Source organism: Marmota flaviventris, chromosome 9 (genome assembly GCF_047511675.1).
Source record: "Marmota flaviventris isolate mMarFla1 chromosome 9, mMarFla1.hap1, whole genome shotgun sequence".
In the NCBI taxonomy this organism is placed as follows: domain Eukaryota; kingdom Metazoa; phylum Chordata; class Mammalia; order Rodentia; family Sciuridae; genus Marmota; species Marmota flaviventris.
The window spans coordinates 102041519-102061026 of NC_092506.1; the positions used below are offsets into that span (position 1 = coordinate 102041519).

General features: G+C 40.3%; 1 protein-coding gene across 5 annotated transcripts in view; it reads left to right on the forward strand.

Moving 5' to 3' along the window:
* The first annotated feature begins 4824 nt into the window (after positions 1-4824).
* Cep164 (centrosomal protein 164) overlaps positions 4825-19508 on the forward strand; it is a 64920-nt gene continuing 50236 nt past the window's right edge. For 3 of the 5 annotated variants that reach the window (XM_071616729.1, XM_071616732.1, XM_071616733.1), the window contains exons 1-4: positions 4825-4914; positions 10071-10171; positions 11799-11901; positions 16254-16365. In XM_071616729.1, the coding sequence (XP_071472830.1) occupies positions 11820-11901; positions 16254-16365 (194 nt within the window). In that variant the 5' untranslated portion in view covers positions 4825-4914; positions 10071-10171; positions 11799-11819. Of the gene's footprint in view, positions 4915-10070; positions 10228-11798; positions 11902-16253; positions 16366-19508 lie in introns of those variants that run through there. The other 2 variants (XM_071616730.1, XM_071616731.1) reach the window with 2 other exon arrangements.

Genomic DNA, 19508 nt, shown 5'->3' on the forward strand with positions numbered 1-19508 from the left:
CCTTGTTAAAATTCACTAGTCATTCTGATGAAAAAAAAAGAAAAAAAAAAAACTAAAGGGAAACTTTTAATAAGATAACAAATGGCTTGGGGTGTGACTCAGTGGCTCTGGGGTGGAGTGCTTGGCACATGTGAGGCCCTGGGTTCAATCCCAACCCTGGAAGGGGAGGGGCATAAAGATAGTGAAAAATCATAGAAAACCTATTGTTATAGGCTAAAGTTATTCTCATAGAAGTCAGGCTTAGGAAAAGGAAGGTCATTATCACCACTCTTATTCCACAGAGTCTAGGTTGGTTTGGCCAATTCAATAAGATAAGAAAATTGAACAAGTGCTATAAATGCTGGAAAATAAAGGAATCATTATCTGCAGATTAGAAGATATGATGAAGAATACTAAACAATAAGGTGATTAGACACATAAAAATTGTAAAGGCTGAAGGCATGGCTCAGTGGTAGAGTGCTTGTCAGGCATGCATGAGTATCTGTTTTTGATTTTGAGCACCAGAGAAAAAAATCAAATCAATAGACCAACGAATGTATGGGAATTGTATATAAATAAAGATGAAATTAATATCAGAGGAAAAAGGATGCATTATTCAATAACTGTGTTGGGACAATTGGTAATCCACTTGGAAGGAAAGAAAATAAAATCCATGTCTCATCTAAAAATAAATCCCTGGAGATCAAAAAGCTTTATATAATAAATAGAAATAAGGAAGAAATAGAAAAATATTTTCATAATCTTATGTTGAAGACAGCCTCTCTAACAAAACTCAGGAAAAAAACTGAATAGGTTTGACTACTTAAATATTTAAAACTTCTGTACAATCAGAAGCCCTTCAATACTGTAAGTATTCCAATTCTGGTTCTTCTATTTAGTAACCAGAAGACCACAGGCTTGTTAACCTTTCTGTGCTCAATTTTATCATTTGTAAAAACCTCTTAAAGTAAGAAATCAATGAGATAATCCATGTAAAGCTCAGAGAATGGTGTCTGGCATGCTCCATAAAGGCTAGCTATTAGCAGTTTTACTACTACAACTACTCAGAAAGTGACATTTGCAAAGTTAAAAGATAAGCTACACATTAGGAAGCATTTGCTATAAACAGGGGGACAAAGGGTTAATTACAATACACAAAGAGCTTCCACAAACCAATAAACCCCCCAAACAATGTGATAGAAAAATGAACAAAGGGTGTGAAAGGTAATTCATAGAAGAGATTAAAATGGCAAATAACATGAAAAAGTTTGACTTTATTAATAATGTAAAAACACAAAACACTATTTAAGTACCATTTTCTTCCCTCCCTCTCAGATTGGCAATGTGTTGGTGCTAGTGAATGTGTTGGTAAATTACTGCATTTTTTGGAGGGTAATTTGGCAATGCTTATTAAAATGTAAAAAATACGAACTCTTTGAGCATTGTTATTTCTAGGACTCTAGTCCACAAAACAGGAATTTCAGCAGTGTGTACAATATCAAGACGTTGGAAACAAAGTAAATGATCATCAATAGGAGACCAAAAGAGGTGACTTTTATTCAATGACATCCTTAACAACCATTAAAAACAATGGCATATGTGGCAGGGTGGCACATGCCTGTAATTCTAGTTCCTTGGGAGGTTAAAGCAAAATGTTCACAAGTTTGAGGTCAGCTGGGCAGTTTATCAAGACCTTGTCTTGAAATAAATAATAAAAAGGGCTGGAGGTGTAGCTCAGTGGTAGAGTGCCAGTTTGAGCAACCTAACAAGACACTGCCTCTGAAAAAAGGAAAGTGAGGCTAGGCATGGTGGCACATGACTGTAATCCCAGCGGTAAGGAGGCTGAGACAGGAGGATCTTGAGTTCAAAGCTTGACTCAGCAATGGTGAGGCTCTAAGCAACTCAATGAGACCCTGTCTCTAAATAAAATACAAAGTAGGGCTGGGGATGTGGCTCAGTGGTGGAGTACCCTTGACTTCAATCCCCGATACACCCCACACTCCAAAAAAAAAAAAAAAAGTGGTAGGATTAATGAGTGTTTTCCTTTCTTTTCATGTTGAATGTCTTTTGTGAAGTCCAAATAAACAGTAAGAGAGAGAGAGAGAGAGAGAGAGAGAGAGAGAGAGAGAGAGAAAAGCTCTATCAGTGGAATTTCTGATGTGGGAGATTAGGGAACAATTTGTGAGACTCATCCCCTCATCTTTAAAAAGCACCTCTAAATGCTCACCTCTGACCTACAATGAATGAAATTCTCTCTTCTTCACTGATTTAGTATATTACTGATATTCCTATCGCTGTGTCATTTTTACTATCCCTCCACCCCCCAAAGACTTGCTTCTTTTCTGGGCTTGGTGGCACAGGCCTGTAATCCCAGTAACTCCAAAGATGGTGTCAGGAGGATCACAAGTTTGAGGCCAACCTCAGCAACTTAGCAGATCCTGTCTCAAAATAAAAAGCAAGAAGGGCTGAGGATGTAGCTCAGTACCAGTGTACCCCTGGGATCAATCCTCAGTACCACAAAACAAAAACAAAAACAACTTTCTTAATTATATTTACCTAAGGGCATTTGATAAATTGGTTTGCATTTCTGAGTACAAACTTGTAGGAAAACCTGATAAAATGAATATGATACCCACAGAATCCCTTATTTTATTAGCTCTTCCCATGAGTTGGGAACCCAGATTAAGGTACCAAAGTGGTTTTTTTTTTTTTTTTTTTTTGGATACCAGCAGTTGACTTAGAGGTGCTTAGCTACCAAGCCCCATCCTCAGCCCTTTTTCTATTTTTTAAAATTTGACACAGAGTCTCACTAAGTTGCCTGGGGTCTTGCTAAATTTGTTGAGGCTGGCTTTGAACTTGTGATCCTCCTGCCTCACCTTCCCCAGTTGAGATATAGGCATGTGCCACTGTGCCTGGCAAAATTTAAAGTGAAGTATTCTCGGGCTGGGGATGTGTCTCAAGCGGTAGCGCGCTCGCCTGGTATGCATGCGGCCCGGGTTCGATCCTCAGCACCACATACAAACAAAGATGTTGTGTCCGCCGAAAACAAAAAAATAAATATTAAAATTCTCTCTCTAAAAAAAAATAGAATTGTAAAGTGAAGTATTTTGATGACAATCAAAATCAACTAGATTGATTGTAAGTTCATGTGTATAGGGAACTAGAAATGGTGTTTTGAATCCTTGTTTTGTGCATGTCTGTGGTGAATTAGTTGGTGAGCCGTAGAGGTTCTTCCCAGGCTAGTCCCTTTGGCCTCTCAGTAAGACTTTTTTTTTTTTTTTTTTAATATTCTTTTAATTGTAGATGGACATGATACCTTTATTTTACTTATTTATTTTATGTGGTGCTGAGGATTGTACCCAGTGCCTCACATGTGTGAGGCAATGCTCTGCCATTGAGCCACAACCCCAACCCCCTCAGTAAGACTTTTAAGGTGTGCGGAAAGGAAGAGAACCAATGCTTTTTCATCTGCAGTGAGGAAAAAGGAAGTTAAATATGAGAAATATATTCCAACTGTCTAGTTTGGGATCTATAGGAACAACTATCCAAGTTCTTTACTGTGGACTAAGTGGTGCAGGGACTAGTTTCAAGAGATAGGAGGAACCAGATACATCTCTAGAATGTCCTCATCATCTCCTCTGCACCTCCTAATGTCTCTACTTTATGTTCTTGTTTTTCTATTGAAAGAATGACCAGAGCTGCTTTTGTCCCTCTTAACTTCTCTAGGATAGACTACATAGAGAGAAAGGAATATTTGCCCTCCATGTAAGTAAAACTAATTATATTAGTAGTGATTCTTCTGCCAGATAGTGAGTTTGCAGGGTCTACATATTTATTTATTTTTTTAAAGAGAGAGTGAGAGAGGGAGAGAGAGAGAGAGATTTTTTTTTTTTTTTTTAATATTTATTTTTTAGTTTCCGGCGGACACAACATTTTTGTTTGTATGTGGTGCTGAGAATGGAACCCAGGCCGCACGCATGCCAGGCGAGCGCGCTACCGCTTGAGCCACATCCCCAGCCCAGCTCTACATATTGTGTCCCTTTTTTTCCATCTTCAACAGACTCTTCAAAATAATTGCCACAGATATTATTATCACCATTTTGCAGATATGTAAACTGAATCCTGTCCTCCAGCAAAATATGGATGATAGAAACTAGGTTTTTTAATTCTTGGTCAGGTATTCACTGATTTAATCAGAACACAAGGGAGACAGTTTTTATGTTGTTTTTTTTTTTTTTTTTTTTTGGCGGGGCGAATGGGGTTGGGGGTTTCCATTACTTAACATTCTTATTTCTTTAGTTTATTTAAGGTCCATTCAATGGGTTGATTATTAATGATCACTGTTATTCATCTGATATTAACCACACTACTAAAAATTGATGATCAATAAACTGCCTTGGGAATTCACGTTTCTATAAATATTATGACTTGTCCCCCTCTGCCCTGGAAAAAATTTTCCTTACGCAAATATAAGGCTCTCTTTTAATCCCTTTTGGAGCCCCATCAAGTTTTTTTTTAGAGAGAGAATTTTTTTTATTTTTTATTTTTTGGGGGACACAACATCTTTGTTTGTATGTGGTGCTGAGGATCCAACCGGGCCACACGCATGCGAGGCGAGGGCACTACCACTTGAGCCACATCCCCAGCCCCCCATTAAGTATTTTTGAACTACAACTCCCATCGTGCAACGGGAAACGGTCAGAACTCTGAGTGATCCGACAGGACCTTGAACCAATCCAGTTCCAGAGCTCTCAGTCAGGGACCTATTGGCTCTGGGTGGAGGCGGAACCTTCAGTTGCTAGGTTGGTCCCCTTCCGGAAGTGGTTGTTGGCCTCTGCAGGGCAACACCCCGGCGTCCCTGGAAGCGGGGAACCGGGGTGGTGCTGGGCAAACGGCGCAGAGCCATCGCCCCAAGGCTCCCGGGGTGGGGGACAGGTGAGGACTCCTTCAGGGGAGAGGGTGGTGTGATCTGGTGGCGAGGCAGGAGAAGGAGGGTTGCCGGTGAGTTGAGGCACTCTGGTGTATCAGCGAGCGCTATGTGTAGAGTGTGGGCGGGAACTGAGGGAAGAATTGAAAAAGGAGCGGTTGGGCGAGTGTGCATCTATTCAAAACCCCACCTCGCCCGCTGGCGAGTAGGCGGCAGGGGCCTGGCGGGTGAGTGAGCGGCGGCTGGTGGGGGGAGTGAGGGCGCAGAGCGGTGTGAGAGCTAGTTGGGTCCCTCCTTCGCTCCTCCGGCCCGAGCCTGTGCGAGGCCCGGTCCTGTGAGCCTTGTCTGAATCCTCCTGTGAGATTCATCCCCCGCCCCGTCCCCGTTTCCGAATCCCGGGCTAGCCCAACCTAATGCCATCTTTTGGCCCGCTGGGGAAGTTGGGAAGTTTTTCTTTTTTTCTTCACTGCACTGATTCAAGCATCTCCGTTTACATCTGGAACCGCTCTCTTCACTTAGCTTCCAGGACTCCCTTCCCCCTGGTTCTCTTGACTCAGCCCTTCTCTTCTACCACTCCGTCTCTGGGTGATTTCACCCAAAGTTTCAGTTACCATCCATTCAGCAAACCACTCTTAAGGTGAATCTCTTTCCTGAGCTTAGATCTGATTACTGATCATCTCTTTCCTGATGTCTGGGATCTGTTCCTCTGCTTGTATTGTCTATCGTAGTGAAGGATTTCACCACACAGCCACGTCTACATTGGGAACATTCATCTAGTATGAAGTAAGACATGTCTATATTCTAGGCAGCATACCTACTATGGTCTATTGGACAAAGCCTAGAATCACTATATACTGACTGAAGTGATCTGGTTCCCTCCTTCCCCTCACTTATACATAGGTCACGTGCAGTTACTCTCCTTCTTCTACCCTCTGGCCCTTCCTTTCCATTCTCACAGCCACTTAATTCATAAATATCTTGCCAGGACTTTCAGGCTAACTTCGTAGGCAATTTCTCTGCTTCAGTTCTTGCATTTCTCTAAACTATAAAACTCATCAATGTTAGTCTCCTTTGTGAAATCCTGTGATAATTCCTCATCATGTACAACATCCTTAATCCTTCCAACCTTTTATGATATAGTCCTTGCCTTCCGTTCTAGATCTCTCTCCTGCTACTCCTTCCACTCTCCCTTGCAATTTGATCATGTCAAAGCGGTTAAGGGCCCAGACTTTGGAATCAGATAAATACATGCATATTCTATTGTTCCATTTACTAGCTGAAAAACTGGGCAAGTTTAAAAAGTTTTTTTTTTTTTTTTAACCTTGCTTAGCCTCAATTTCCTTATTTGAAAAGCAGTGATAATAATTTCTATCTAGCTGAGAGGATGAGGTGAGATGATGTAAATAAAACACTTAGTACAGTTTTGGAACAAAGGGACTGTTAAGTAAATTTAAACTTTTATTGTCATAATAAGTTTCTTGGCACTCTTTCCTGCTTCTTTGCTGTTGTGTGTGCTGTCCTTTCTGCCTTTAAGTTCCCTTACTCTTATCCTAGTGAGCTCCTACTTATCCTTCAGGAACCGTCTCAGTGGCCAGATATCTGTGATGCTTTCCCACAACTTCCAGAGTAATATTAGTTACCCTTATCTTTGTGTCCTGTTGTATTTAACACATGATGTAGTCATGTGTTTATATGTCTGGCTTCACATTAGGCCGAACTTGGGTTTAGGATCATGTTTAATCAGGTTTGTAGCTCTGGTATCTAGCATAATGCCTGGTGGGTGTTCAATAAATGACTATTGAATTTCTGAATGACCTTATCTTCAATGATATTGGATCTGTCTTTTGGAACAGTATAGAATAAGTCCTTAAATATAGTAGTAGTGGTAATAATCATAGTAACACTTGGCATTTGTTGAGATTTTAATATACTTTAAGCATTTTACATTTAACCACTTCTCACAACACTCTGAGATGCTTTTGTTATTTATTTATTTTTTGTGGTGCTGGAGATTGAACCTAGGGTCTCCCATTGGCTAAGCACATAAACTATCACTGAGCTACACTCCCAGCCCAGTATACTTTTATTTTTGGTTTGACATTTACTCTATGCCAGAAATGTGCTAGACACTTTTCAGATATTATCTCATTCACTGCCAAATATCTTTTCGACATAGGTTATCATCACTGAATTATACAGATGAGATTACTGAGGTTTAGAAAGGATGAAGTACCTTGCCTAAAGTCATACAGCTGGCAAGTGAGAGAGCTGGAATTTGAGTCCAGGTTTTCTGTTCCCAGAGCTGGTTCTTTTATCACTATGCCATATGTCATTTAAAGTGTGGAGAGGGATATTTAGCATTGGAAGGGATATTTAGCATGTGCAAGTGCTACCATGGACATTTTCGGTTCCCAAGATTCCTTGGTTCTGTGTTAGTGTGGTTTATAGCAGTAATTGAGCTCCTGCAGTTTATATAAGCTCATTTTAGGCTTGGTTGGAAAAATTAAGAGGAACAAGCATGGCCTTCACAAAAGAGGTGGAACACATGGAAAAGATAATGTTGAGAGAAATATGCCTGTGAACATGTGAAAACTGTGTCCCCAGTGCTGAGGTGCTTCTGGATTGGCAGGAGGTTGGTGATTTTGGAGGAGATGTGTGGATCACTCCTTTTCTGCTAGATTCTGGGATTGGCAGGAGATTGAAGAGTGCAGTTGAGTGACTCTCCCCAACAACTCTAAGGCTTGCAGTGGGGCTCAGGCCAGGTAGTGAGTAGATCTTACTAGGTTTCATCTGATCTGTTGGTGACTGCAACACGAAGTACAGTTGAGGCTTCAGAAGCCATATCTGGAGTGCCATGATTGACTAGAATTTCGCTCATAGTCATAAGCCTGGAGGAAAATCTCAGGACATGACATTTATTTGCCATAGCAACTCTAATGGCTGCTTTCTTGGACTTCTCTAGGTTACTAAGCTAGTCCAGGTTGTTACCATCTCCCACCTAGACCATATCATGGTTTTGTTTCTCATCTTCCCATAGCCATTCTGGTTTTTCTTCCTTCTAATCTGGTCACCATTCTAGTCCATATTCCCAATGGTTGCCAGAGTGATTCCCCCTCCCCACCCCAACCCAAAACCTTTGCCTGGCTTCCATTTGCCTTAGGATAAAGGCCAAGTCCTCGGCATGTCTTGGCTTCTGCCCACCTCTTCAACATCATCTCTAGCTATTCTCTTTCTTGGTAGGTGATGTATCTTACAGAAGGACGTTTGCACATGATGCTACTTCTGCTGTTAGAACACATTTCTTTGAGGAATCCCTACTCATTCTTCAGTTCTCAGCATAGGCACATCTAACCAGGTTCATTTCCTTCAGCACTTTTATCTCATTTGTATTATACATTTATCTGGGACTGCTGGATTGGTCACAGTCCACAGGGCTGTAGCTCAGGGAAGTGACAGTTGAATCTGTTTTTTTTCCCCCATACTGGGGATTCAACTCAGGCCCTTTGCATATTTGGCAAGTGCTCTACCACTGAGTGACATCAAAAGCCCCTTTCAAAAATTTTATTTTGAGATAAGGTCTCACTAAGTTGCCTAGGCTGGCCTTGAACTCGAGATCCTCTTGCTTCAGCTTCCTGAGTAGCTGGGATTACAAGAATGTATTCCTGCATCTGGCAGAAATCTACATTTTTAGTGCCTATGAATAAGTAAATAAACTTGATAGGTGCTCGGCAAACCTTTCTTGAATGGTAAATGCTCTGTAGAAGTCATTAAGAAGTATGATCTCCCTCTCCACACTCCTCTTCCCTGCAACTCTGTACCCCTTTGGCCCTGTCTTTGCCCACATCTTTCTGAAGCCAGGCAAGGCAAGGAAAGAAGGTGAAATATAGGCCATCCATATTTTGATTTTTTTTTTTTCTGGCAGATTTGTTTGAAATTTGGGTGTGCTTGAATTCAGATTTTCCATGTTCTTCCCAGACTTTAAATAGTTAAATGCAGATTATTATGTACATAGCCAGTTAGGGTTTTTTCTTTTCTTCTTTTTTTTTTTTTTCCCTTTTGGTACTGGGGATTGAACCCAGGGACACTTAACCTATTAGCCACATCCCCAGCTCTTTTTATGTTTTATTTTGAGACAGGGTCTTGCTAAGTTGCTTAGCACCTCACTAAGTTGCTGAGGCTGGCTTTGAACTTGTGATCCTCTTGCCTCAGCTTCCCGTGCTTTTGGAATTACAGGTATGCATCATCACACCTGGCTCAGTTAGGATTTGTGCCATGAAAACAGTTGTATGTGTCTCACGCTTTCTGGAGGTTGGAGTTATGTAGGAATAAGTAACATTTCTTAACTGCAAAATTTCTCAGATTCTATGTTAGTTAATACAGTGCCTTGTAGAGCCATGCTTGATAAGTGCTTGTTCACCCTGATGTTCAGGCTACTATTGAGTCCTACCTATCTGTAGATCCTTTCATTTTCTCTTTCCCTCTTCTCTAATTAAGAGTATTAAAGATCTAGGTAACTTCTTAAGTCACACAGCAGTGGGCCCCATCTGCCATTCTGGTTCCTGGTCCATTTCTGCTTTGCTGTCTGGAATTGGAAGAGTCAGGCCCCCCTTTTCTCTGATTGTGTAGAGGTGTGAGTACCCTACTGTGTATTCGGTATTACGGGTTCTCAGGGTTAGGAACAGATTTTCACTTCAGCTTAGGTCCTGCGTACGTACTTCCTTTCATTTGTCTTCCTTCTTGGGGGCAGCATGATGGGAATGAGAGGGTCAGGGATGGAGTCTGGCTCCCTTAGCATCCTGTGGACTGATAAAGAGGCTAGTGTCTGTGAGTTCTAAGGCAGGACACCTCTGCTATTGTAGTCACAGAGGGTATGTAATGGTCTTTGATTGGTCTTTTGTCATTTGTCAGGGGCCCCACTACAGGAATCTGGGGTAGATTGAGAGTCACCAAGTCCAGCCATTTTCTTTTTTTAATTTTTCTTTTTTAGTTGTCAATGGAACTTTATTTATTTATATGTGGTGCCAAGAATCGAACCCAGTGCCTCACACATACTAGACAAGCGCTCTACCACTGAGCTACAACCCCAGCCCCTCCAGCCATTTTCTAAACATTTACTCCAGGCCTTTCTACTTAAAGGTGGCCATTTTTATGCTCATTGTTACAGGGGGAAGAGTGACAGCTTCTGAAGAAGTGAGCAACAGAACCTGCTGTGCCAGACTCCTGTTGGTCTATCACACCTGGTGTGGCTAACTCCTCCTAAGAGAGGCATGCAGCTTGTCTCTGCTTATCAGGCTTCGGCATGGAAGCTATTCTAGGAGAAAGTTAGTGGGATCTGGGGGTCCCGAAGTGGTGGTGGGACTAGGGGCAAGAAGAGAGGAGCAATTCTAGAACTGCACCAGCTTGTCAGTTGAAGAATTTGGCATTGTTCCATCTATGAATGCTAGAAATCTTGGATTCAAGTTGGACTCCTATGGTTGTCGGCTCACACTACTGTAACAATATCATAGACTGAGTGGTTTAAACAGTAGAAATCTATTTTCTCACAGTTCTGAAGACTGGAAGTCACAGATCAACATCTGTTTCTGGTAGCTGCCTTGTACATGGCTACCACCTTCTTGCTGTGTCTTCATTTGGTGGAGAGAGAAGTCTGATCTCTCTTCCTCCTTTTTGTTTTTTAAATCTATTTTTTATTTTTAGTACATGGACTTAATAACTTTATTTTATTTATTTATTTATTTTTTATGTAGTGTAGAGGATTGAACCTAGTGCCTCACACCTGCTAGGCAAGTGCTCTACTGCTGAGCCACAACCCCAGCCCTAAGAACACTAATCCTGTCAGAGCAGGGCCCCACTCTTAAGACCTCATTTAACGCTAATCACTTCCTGAATTACTTTCTATCCCATAAAGTCACATTGCAGGCTAGTTTTTCAATGTTTGAATTTTGGAGGGACTCAATGTAGTCCATTGCAACTCCTTTCCATTCTGTCCTTCTAACAGCTTGGTCCTATTAAGCCTGATGTTGCTGTGTTCGTTGTGTCTGTCCCTTCTCCATTCTTAATGTTTCTGCCCTAGTTTAAGTTTTCATCATCTTTCACTTGGATAGTAGCCTCCTTAAGTGGTTTTCCTGACACCAGTTTCTCATTTCTTCAGTCTAGCCATGCCAGTCTTACCAGAGTTCTTGTCCTTAAAAAAAAAAAAAGGCCACTTCATGTCACTTTCTTTTCCCAAATCCCTTAGTGTCTCTTCTGCAGGGCAGAATCAAGGCCTTTTAGCGTGGTCCACATGGTCCTTTTAGCTGGCTTTCCACTCTGGCCCTTGCCATGCATACTGTTATCCCATGTTCCAGAACACCCGCTGCAGCCCAGGGTGATCCCTGTCTAGAATGCCTTTTTTATGCTTCACTGGGAATTTTTCCTTCTGCCTTCTGCTATCACTGAAGTTGTATCTCTTCCCTTCCTGGATTGCCAGCTCTCTGTAGGCATTGTTGGATGTAAATGTGTGACTGTGTAGTAGGGTATGTGGGTATATGGGTATCTGTTGAGATTTTCTGTTTGGGGGTCCTATGCTGTAATTCTTTTTCCTCTTTGGGATGGTGGTTATGAAGTCAAATTCTTTAGAGAGTTAGGCTTGTGGATCTTTTGTGGTTCACTGAATGTTCAACAATCTTTGGGAGGTGCATCTCAGGGAATTTTCCTAGACACAGAACCCGTGAGGCTTGAGTTCTGAGCTGTTAGTCCCACCCTCTATTATTGCTGGTGCCTGCAGAGTTCTTAGCAGAGTTGGCATGTAGGATCTGATCTGACCCAGATGCTTCATGACCCTCTTCTACCTTTCCCCTTCTAAGCTGAGTCACTGATTTTTCTCTCTGGTTGGGGGGTCTCTGGGATCTAGGTGTTTGAGCCCACATCAGTCATGGCGGGACGACCCATCCGTATAGGAGACCAGCTGGTTCTGGAGGAAGATTATGATGAGACCTATATTCCCAGTGAGCAAGGTAAGAGGCTTGAAGTATATTGTAGTAGTTCTCTGAGGGCAGGGATTATGTCTGATTTATTTTTGTTCTTGCAGTGTAACATGTGGTACATGCTCAATGCTGCTTACATGCACAAGTGTTAGATCAAAGGTTGGCAAACTATAATCCATGGGCTTAACTTGGCCTTTTGCCTGTTTTTGTATAAAGTTTTATTGGAAAACAGCCATGCTTATTTGCTTCTCGGTGGCCTGTGGCTACCTTCATGCTATGGTAGCATTGTTGAATAGTTATGACAGAGACCATATGACCCACAAAGCCTACAGTATTTACTATCAGAACAGAAGAGATTTGCTGACCTGGGTTAGATCAATGATAACTTTTTTTTTTTTTTGCTTTTGGTGCTGGCATTGGACCCATAATGATTAGTTTAAAATGAAATTGTAGTAGGGGATATCATGAAATATAGTATGTCCTGAGGCAAACCCAGTTTCTTTTCTTTTTTTTGTTTGTGGTGCTGGGCATTAAACCCAGGGCCTTGCTCGTGCTAGGCAGATGCTGTACCACCGAGTTTAATTCCTTGCTCCCCACCCGAGTTTTCTTAAGAACAAACTAAAGCTGTGTTTTCTTTTTTCATAATGATATTATTAATAACAATGATAACATTATTTTGTACCATTGTGTGCCAGTCTATATTTTAAGAATTTGATATTTATTACCTTTTCTTTTTTTTTTAATTTATTTTTAGTTGTAGTTGGACACAATACCTTTATTTTATTTATTTATTTTTATGTGGTGCTGAGGATCGAACCCAGGGTCTTGCACGTGCGAGGCGAGCGCTCTACCACTGAGCCACAACCCCAGCCTGATATTTATTACCTTTTCAACCCTTGTCAATCCTCCATAAGCTAAGTACTATTATTGTTCCTATGTTATAGGTGAGGAAATCAAGGCACAGAAAGGGTAAGTAATTTTCCTGTAGTTACCCAATTCTACTAAGTGGTACAAAGGATCTACCCAGGTATTCTAAGTCCTCAACCTGTTCTTTGAAGCACTATGTTTTTTTTTTTTTTTTTTTTTTGTGTGTGTGTGTGTGTGTATGTGGTGCTAGGCATTAGAACCCAGGGCCTTGTGCATGCAAGGCAAGCAGTCTACCAATTGAGGTATATCCTCATCCCTGAGGCATTGTTATTTTTTGGAGTGAAAACTCCTTTGAAGTTATAAAGAGTTATGGATCTGGATTCACAAATTTTGTTCACCAACTATGTGGTTAGTAGATGGGTTAGAGTGGAACGAGAACTCTTGCACCCACTGGGAGCTCATGAGCCCACATTAAACCTTGGGCTTTTTTTATAGTTTGTTGTATGTGTTTGTTTGATTGCCATAGAGAAGTTTTTTGTTTTTATATTTTTTGGTACTGGGGATTGAACCCAGGACTTTGCTTATGCCAAGCACATGCTCTACCACTCAGCTATATCCTCAACCCAAATTTTTTAAATTTTTATGTTAAATGTATTATTAGTTCATTCTCATCTGGCCTCTGAATTAGTTAATGTATCAAAGTTAGAAAAGCAAAGCCTTCCCCACTCCAAGGTGAAAATACTTTTCTCACGTTTTCTTCCTAAACCATTAATGGAATACTTCTCTTTTCTTCTCTGATTTGGATGTTGTACTGGGTGTATCTTTTCTTCCATTGGAATGCCTATTTATATGTCACTGCTGTACCCTTAATTATTGAGACTCCATCATAAATTCTAATGTTTACTGGGGCCAAAATGCCCTTATTGGTCATTTTTCAAAGTTTTCTTTGCTATTTTGTCTGTTTTTATCCCCATGAACTTTAGAATCACCTTGTCAAGTTCTGGGTAGAGCTGTGTATGGAGGAACTGTTAGTACTTGGGGAAAATTCTGTTAAATATTTGAATTAATTTAGGGATAACTTTCATCTTTATGAAGTGAAGTCTTTCTACTCAAAATGTCATATTTCTTTTTTTGTGTGCTCTTATGGGATGACTTTAAGTTTTCTTCATAGACGTCTTACTACTTGCTCAGGTTATTTCTTTTTTAAAAATATTTTTATTAGTTGTAGAGTGATACACAATATCTTTATTAGTTTATTTTTTATGTGGTGCTAAGGATCAAACCAGTGCCTCACACATGCTAGGCAAGCGCTCTACCACTGAGCTACAGCCCCAGCCCCTATTTCTTAAATGTAGATTGAGCATGCTTACTCTGGAAATCCAAAACCAAAATTCTCCAAAATCTGAAACTTTTTGGAGTATTTCTGATTTTGGATTTTCAGATTAGGGATGCTCAACTAGTAAAGTCTATGCAATTATTCCAAAATCTGAAAAAAAGTCTGAAATGTGAAGCACTTCTAGATCTGAGCATTTTGAATAAGTGATACTCAACCTGACTGTTTTCTTTTTGGGTTGCTGTTGTAAATGAGGTCAAGGTTTTTCCAAGGATGTTTATGAATTCTTTTGTTCTGTCCGAGTTTAGATATTCTAATCACAAGCCATCATATTCTTTTCCTGGACTGCCTAAGTAGCTTCCTAATTAGCTCACTGTTTATACATTTGCCCTTGTCCAGTCTGTTCTACCTAGTAGCCAGAGTGATCTTATGATATGAAGCAGACCATTTCTAGTGGTCTCTGCTTTTTTTGGGGGGATACCCGGGATTGAACACAGGAGTACTTAACCTCTGAGCCACATCCCCAGCCCTTTTTTATATTTTATTTAGAGACAGGGTCTTGCTGAATTGCTTAGGGCCTTGCTAAGTTACTCAGGCTGGCTTTGAACTTATGATTCTCCTGCCTTAGGCTCTCCAGTCGCTGGGATTATAGGCTGGTCTCTACTTTTAACTCTCTTCTGTATATTCAACATGACACCCTTGCTGCGGTTGTAGGACTCTACATCTGTTCATCTGGCCAGACTTTCTCTACCAGTTATATTGGCTTTCTGAAAGTCCTCTTGTGAGCTAAGCTGCATCTTGCCATAAGTCTTTTGTATCTGCTCTTCTACCTGTCTGCTCTTTCCTTAGTACTTTACATGGCTGGTTTCTTTTGACTTCTTCAGGTTTCAATTTAGTGTCTCCATTGCTGAGAGGTTTTCCTTGGCCATCCTTGGTAAAGAAGTGCCCCTTCACCTTGACCTTCTCTTAGGCATCATTTACTTCCTTCATGGCATTTATCAGAAACTTTAATTCTTTGTCTATTTGTTTACTTATTTGCTGATTTTCTCTTCAATTAGAATGTAAGCACCATAAGAGCAGTGACTATTTTTATCTTATTCATGGCATATAGTGACTGGCATGTGGGAGGCACTAAAAAAAAAAAAAATGATGAAAATCAATGAATAAATTAGTCCCTGGCCAACCAAGTTCTGACTGGTCTTTTGAAAAAAGTGGTTTTATTTCCTAGTCTGCAGATGTCACCCTCCAAATTCTCCACTGTGATGACTCATATTGGTGATACATCTCTGACCTGGGCTATTATCAACTAAAACATTGATGCCCCTTGTATATTTATTTCATCATTCCTTAGTCCTCCAGCGACATCTTCTATTGGTCATTTCATCTATTTTTTCCTTCCCCAGAAAGGTGAGATACCCCTTTATTCAGTACATAAATTTCTCCTGTTCTCCAGATCTCTTGCAAAAGGATTCTAAGTGCTTGAAGCAAAAGTATTAGAGTTCAAAATATTTAGCAAAATTGAAAAAGAAATAATTCCCTTTATGGAAGAATGGGTCAGTTGTTGGGAAGAAGGCCTCCCGAGCTTCATTCACTTTCTTAGCTTAGCTGTCTCCCTGCTCCTAGGCGGAATCATTCTTTGCCTTTTCTCTGCTCCTGTCACATCATATATCACTTGGTTCATACTCTTATTTGTGAGTTTGTAAGGTTCTTAGGGGCTTAGTTGTCTGTATTTGTTCAGAACATGTTTGTTGACTGAATGATGAGTGCTTTTGCACCAACCTTTTGCAAATCTTGGGAAAGCTTATCTCCTTCTGGTGAGGTTGCCCTCATCCTGGATGGTTCCGGTTGTAGCTTTTGGGTTCTTCCTGAGCCTGCCACCATAATGAAGCCTTGGTTTCATTTTTTTTTTTCCACCTTTGTTAGACTTATCTTTAGATTATATTCTTGGAAATATGGAGATAACTTAATTTGATTCAGGTGTATCATTTATAAATTGTTTAAGATGTAAGGAAATAATTCTATATGTTTATTATTTATATTTAGAGAAATAATAATTTCTCTTTGAAGAAGATTTTGAAAGTAAAGGCAAAATAGAAAACAGATTGATAATGATTTTTTCTTCTCTCCATCCACTACCCCACTTCTCGTCTCTTTTACCTTTCTGCCCTCCTGACTCTTGCAGAAATTCTTGAATTTGCCCGAGAGATTGGTATTGATCCCATCAAGGAACCAGAACTGATGTGGCTGGCACGGGAGGGCATTGTGGCCCCACTGCCTGTGGAATGGAAACCATGGTAAGTAAGTGGGGGTGTGGGTCACTAATTTGGCCTGTCAGAGGCAGAGGGATCTGGTATTGGAGGTCGGTTTTAATTGGCCATCTTTTCCAAACCTGCCCTCTATAGTTAGGGATAGCTCAGTGCCCTTTCTTTGCTAAGTTGCCTCATGTTTCAGATCTCAATGTAGGCTGACTTGACAGTCTCTGTGATAGGCTTCAGTACTTATACCTAGCACCACAGTGCTGCTATCCTGGCTCAGGTCCTCTACACCAGCATCTGTTTTGCGTGGGCTAAGAAGGGGTTGTTGTTACTCCTTACAGACTGATAATTTTTTTTTTCTTTTTGGGTACTGGGGATTGAACCCAGTAAGCTAAATCCTTAGCCCTTTTTTAATTTTTTAAATTTTGAGACTGAGTCTTGCTGAGTTGCTTAGAACCTCATTAAGTTGCTGAGGCTGGTCTTGAACTTGGGATTTTTTTTGTCTCAGCCTCCTGAGTCTCTGGGATCATAGGTCTGTGCCCCTGTGCCTGGTGCCCACTGTTAATTGAACATGACAGTAGTATCTCCTTAGCATGTCCAGAATGGTTGCTGGTGCCAAAGAGTTTGTAGTGAGGCTGCCTAGACTGGCAAAGCATCTCTCTCTCTTGGCAATCCATGGCTCTGCCATCTCTGAATTTGTGTAACCTGTTAATGAATATTTCACATTTGTGGATTCACTGATCTTTTTAGAGCTCTTTGGATTATGAGGAGCACAGCTTATTCAGTTTATCTCATGGAAACTGGCTTTGGTGAAGAAACAGTGGCTAAGGAGAGAAAGCTGCAGGGTACCATGTCACTGTTGCTCACTCTTTCTCCAGAGGACTGCACTACCACCACTCACAGTGACACTGTTTCCTGTGCTATATGTCTGCTCTGTCTTCTTTAGTTTCTTTTCCTCATTACATGCACAGAGCTCATAAGTTGTCTCCCTGAAGTGAGTGCCATAAGTTTACTTCCCACCTTAGAGTGGATTTTCCTATGATTGTCCCAAACTAGTGCTCAGATGTCTTAGGGGGCTCCCCTCTCAGAGGGTAAGGTGCAATTTGGGAGATAAGGTGTAATCATCTTGTTCTTACCCATATCATTTAATGCGATGGCTATATTCCAAAATGGCAATTGTTGCATTACTCTTCTCGGCTGAAGGATTATAATCCTTTTAGCTTTTCTTCACATGGCAGCCTTCTTGTTCTCTTGATCTTTTTAGCTGCCTCTCATTGGACTTTCTCCAGTTTTTCATGACATCTTTCTTATAGGAAATCTGTCAGCACTTCACACAGTATTCCAAGTGCTGAGAACTCATGATTGTATTTATAGGATAACCTTATAGGATAGTGTTTTGTGTTGTTTCTAATACACAGTCTGAGGGAAGGTAGGAAACTGTTACTGGTTAAGAGCCATCTGTGTGCCAGACTTTGTGCCACTTGCTTTCATGTACCTGCCAGGGTTGTCAGTGTTTCATTGTGCTATAGGGGGAACATGAATTGTTTTTCATTTTTAAAAATAATTCATACATGTCATCTTCTCCCTTTCTCAAGGTCATGACTATTAACTGGTAATTCCTTCCATACTTTTCAGTTCTCTCCACCCCCAGCTCCCCTTCCACACCTTCTAAAATCCACACACCCCACACATTTTTTTTAAACCTAAGTGTTATATACTCTGCTCTTCTATGTCAATTCATGTAGGTCTACTTTTTTTATTGGCTGTGTAGGTATTCTACTTTCCCAAGCCCTGTGGTGCTTGGGGTCGAACCCATGGCTTTGCATATGCTAGGCAAGCATTCTGTCACTGAGCTATATTTGCTACTCAGCTGTATCACGTTTTTTAAAAAGTCTTGATTTAGTTAATTACTTTAATATTGAAGGACATTTAGAGATTTTTTTTAGAGTGACCATGTATAGGAGCATCTTTTTCTGAAATTTCTGATCTCTTCCATTGATCTATTTGTCTCGTCTTTTCACAAGTACTATTCTTTTTTTTTGGTGGGCCGGGAGGGGAGTACCAGGATTGAACTCAGAGGCACTTGACCACTGAGCCACGTCCTATTTTGTTTTTTATTTAGAGACAGGGTCTCACTGAGTTGTTTAGTGCCTCACTTTTGCTGAACTTTGTGATCTTCCTGCCTTAGCCTCTGAGCCGCTGGGATTACAGGCGTGCGCCACCTTGCTCAGCACTATTCTATCTTGATTACTGTAGCTTTATAATAACTCTCAAAATCATTTAGGGTAAATCTTTCAACTTTGTTCTCCATTTTCAAAGTGATATTCTAGGTCCTTTGCATTTCCATATGAATTTTAGAATCAGCTTGTCAGTTTCTTGTTAGGATTTTGATTGGGATTATGTATCAATCAGTTTGGGGACAACTGACATCTTGAGCAATATTGGATCTTTCAACCCATGAAATGGTCTGTTTTCCTTTATTTAGGTTTTCTTTAATATCTGTAAGAAATGTTTTGTAGATTTTTGTACATGTCTTGCCTATCTTATCAGATTTATGTCTGAGTTTATATTTTTGATGCTTCTGTAAGTGGTATATTTTCAATTTCTGGTTGTTCATTGCTTTTTTATATGAATAAAATTGGTTTTTGTGTATTGATCTTGTGGTGTGCAACCTTCTAAACTCAATTATGTCAGGTCTAGTCGCTTTTAGATTCCATAGGATTTTCCGCAGAGATGATCATGTCTTCTGGGAATAAAGACATTTTCCCTTCTTCCTTTCTTATCTGATTAGCCTTTATTTCTATTTCTTACCTTACTACACTGACTTGAGCCTTCTGTATAATTAAATAGAAATGGTGACAGAGGACATCTTTGCCTTTTTCCTGCTCTTAAGGGGAAAGCATTCAGTCTTTCATCATTAAGTAGATGTTAGCTGTAGGCTTCTTGGAAATGCTCATTGTCAGGATGAGAAAGTTTCCCTCTATTCCTAGCATACCGAGAGCTTAAAACAGGAATGGATGAATGGGTGGTAGATTTTATTAAATGATAAGATCACATAGTTTTCTTTTCTTTCTGTTCATATAGAAAATTATATTGATTTATTTTTGAATGTTTAAATAACCTTATATTCCTGGATAAACTCCACTTGGTCATGATGTATTACTCTTTTTATATTTTATTGA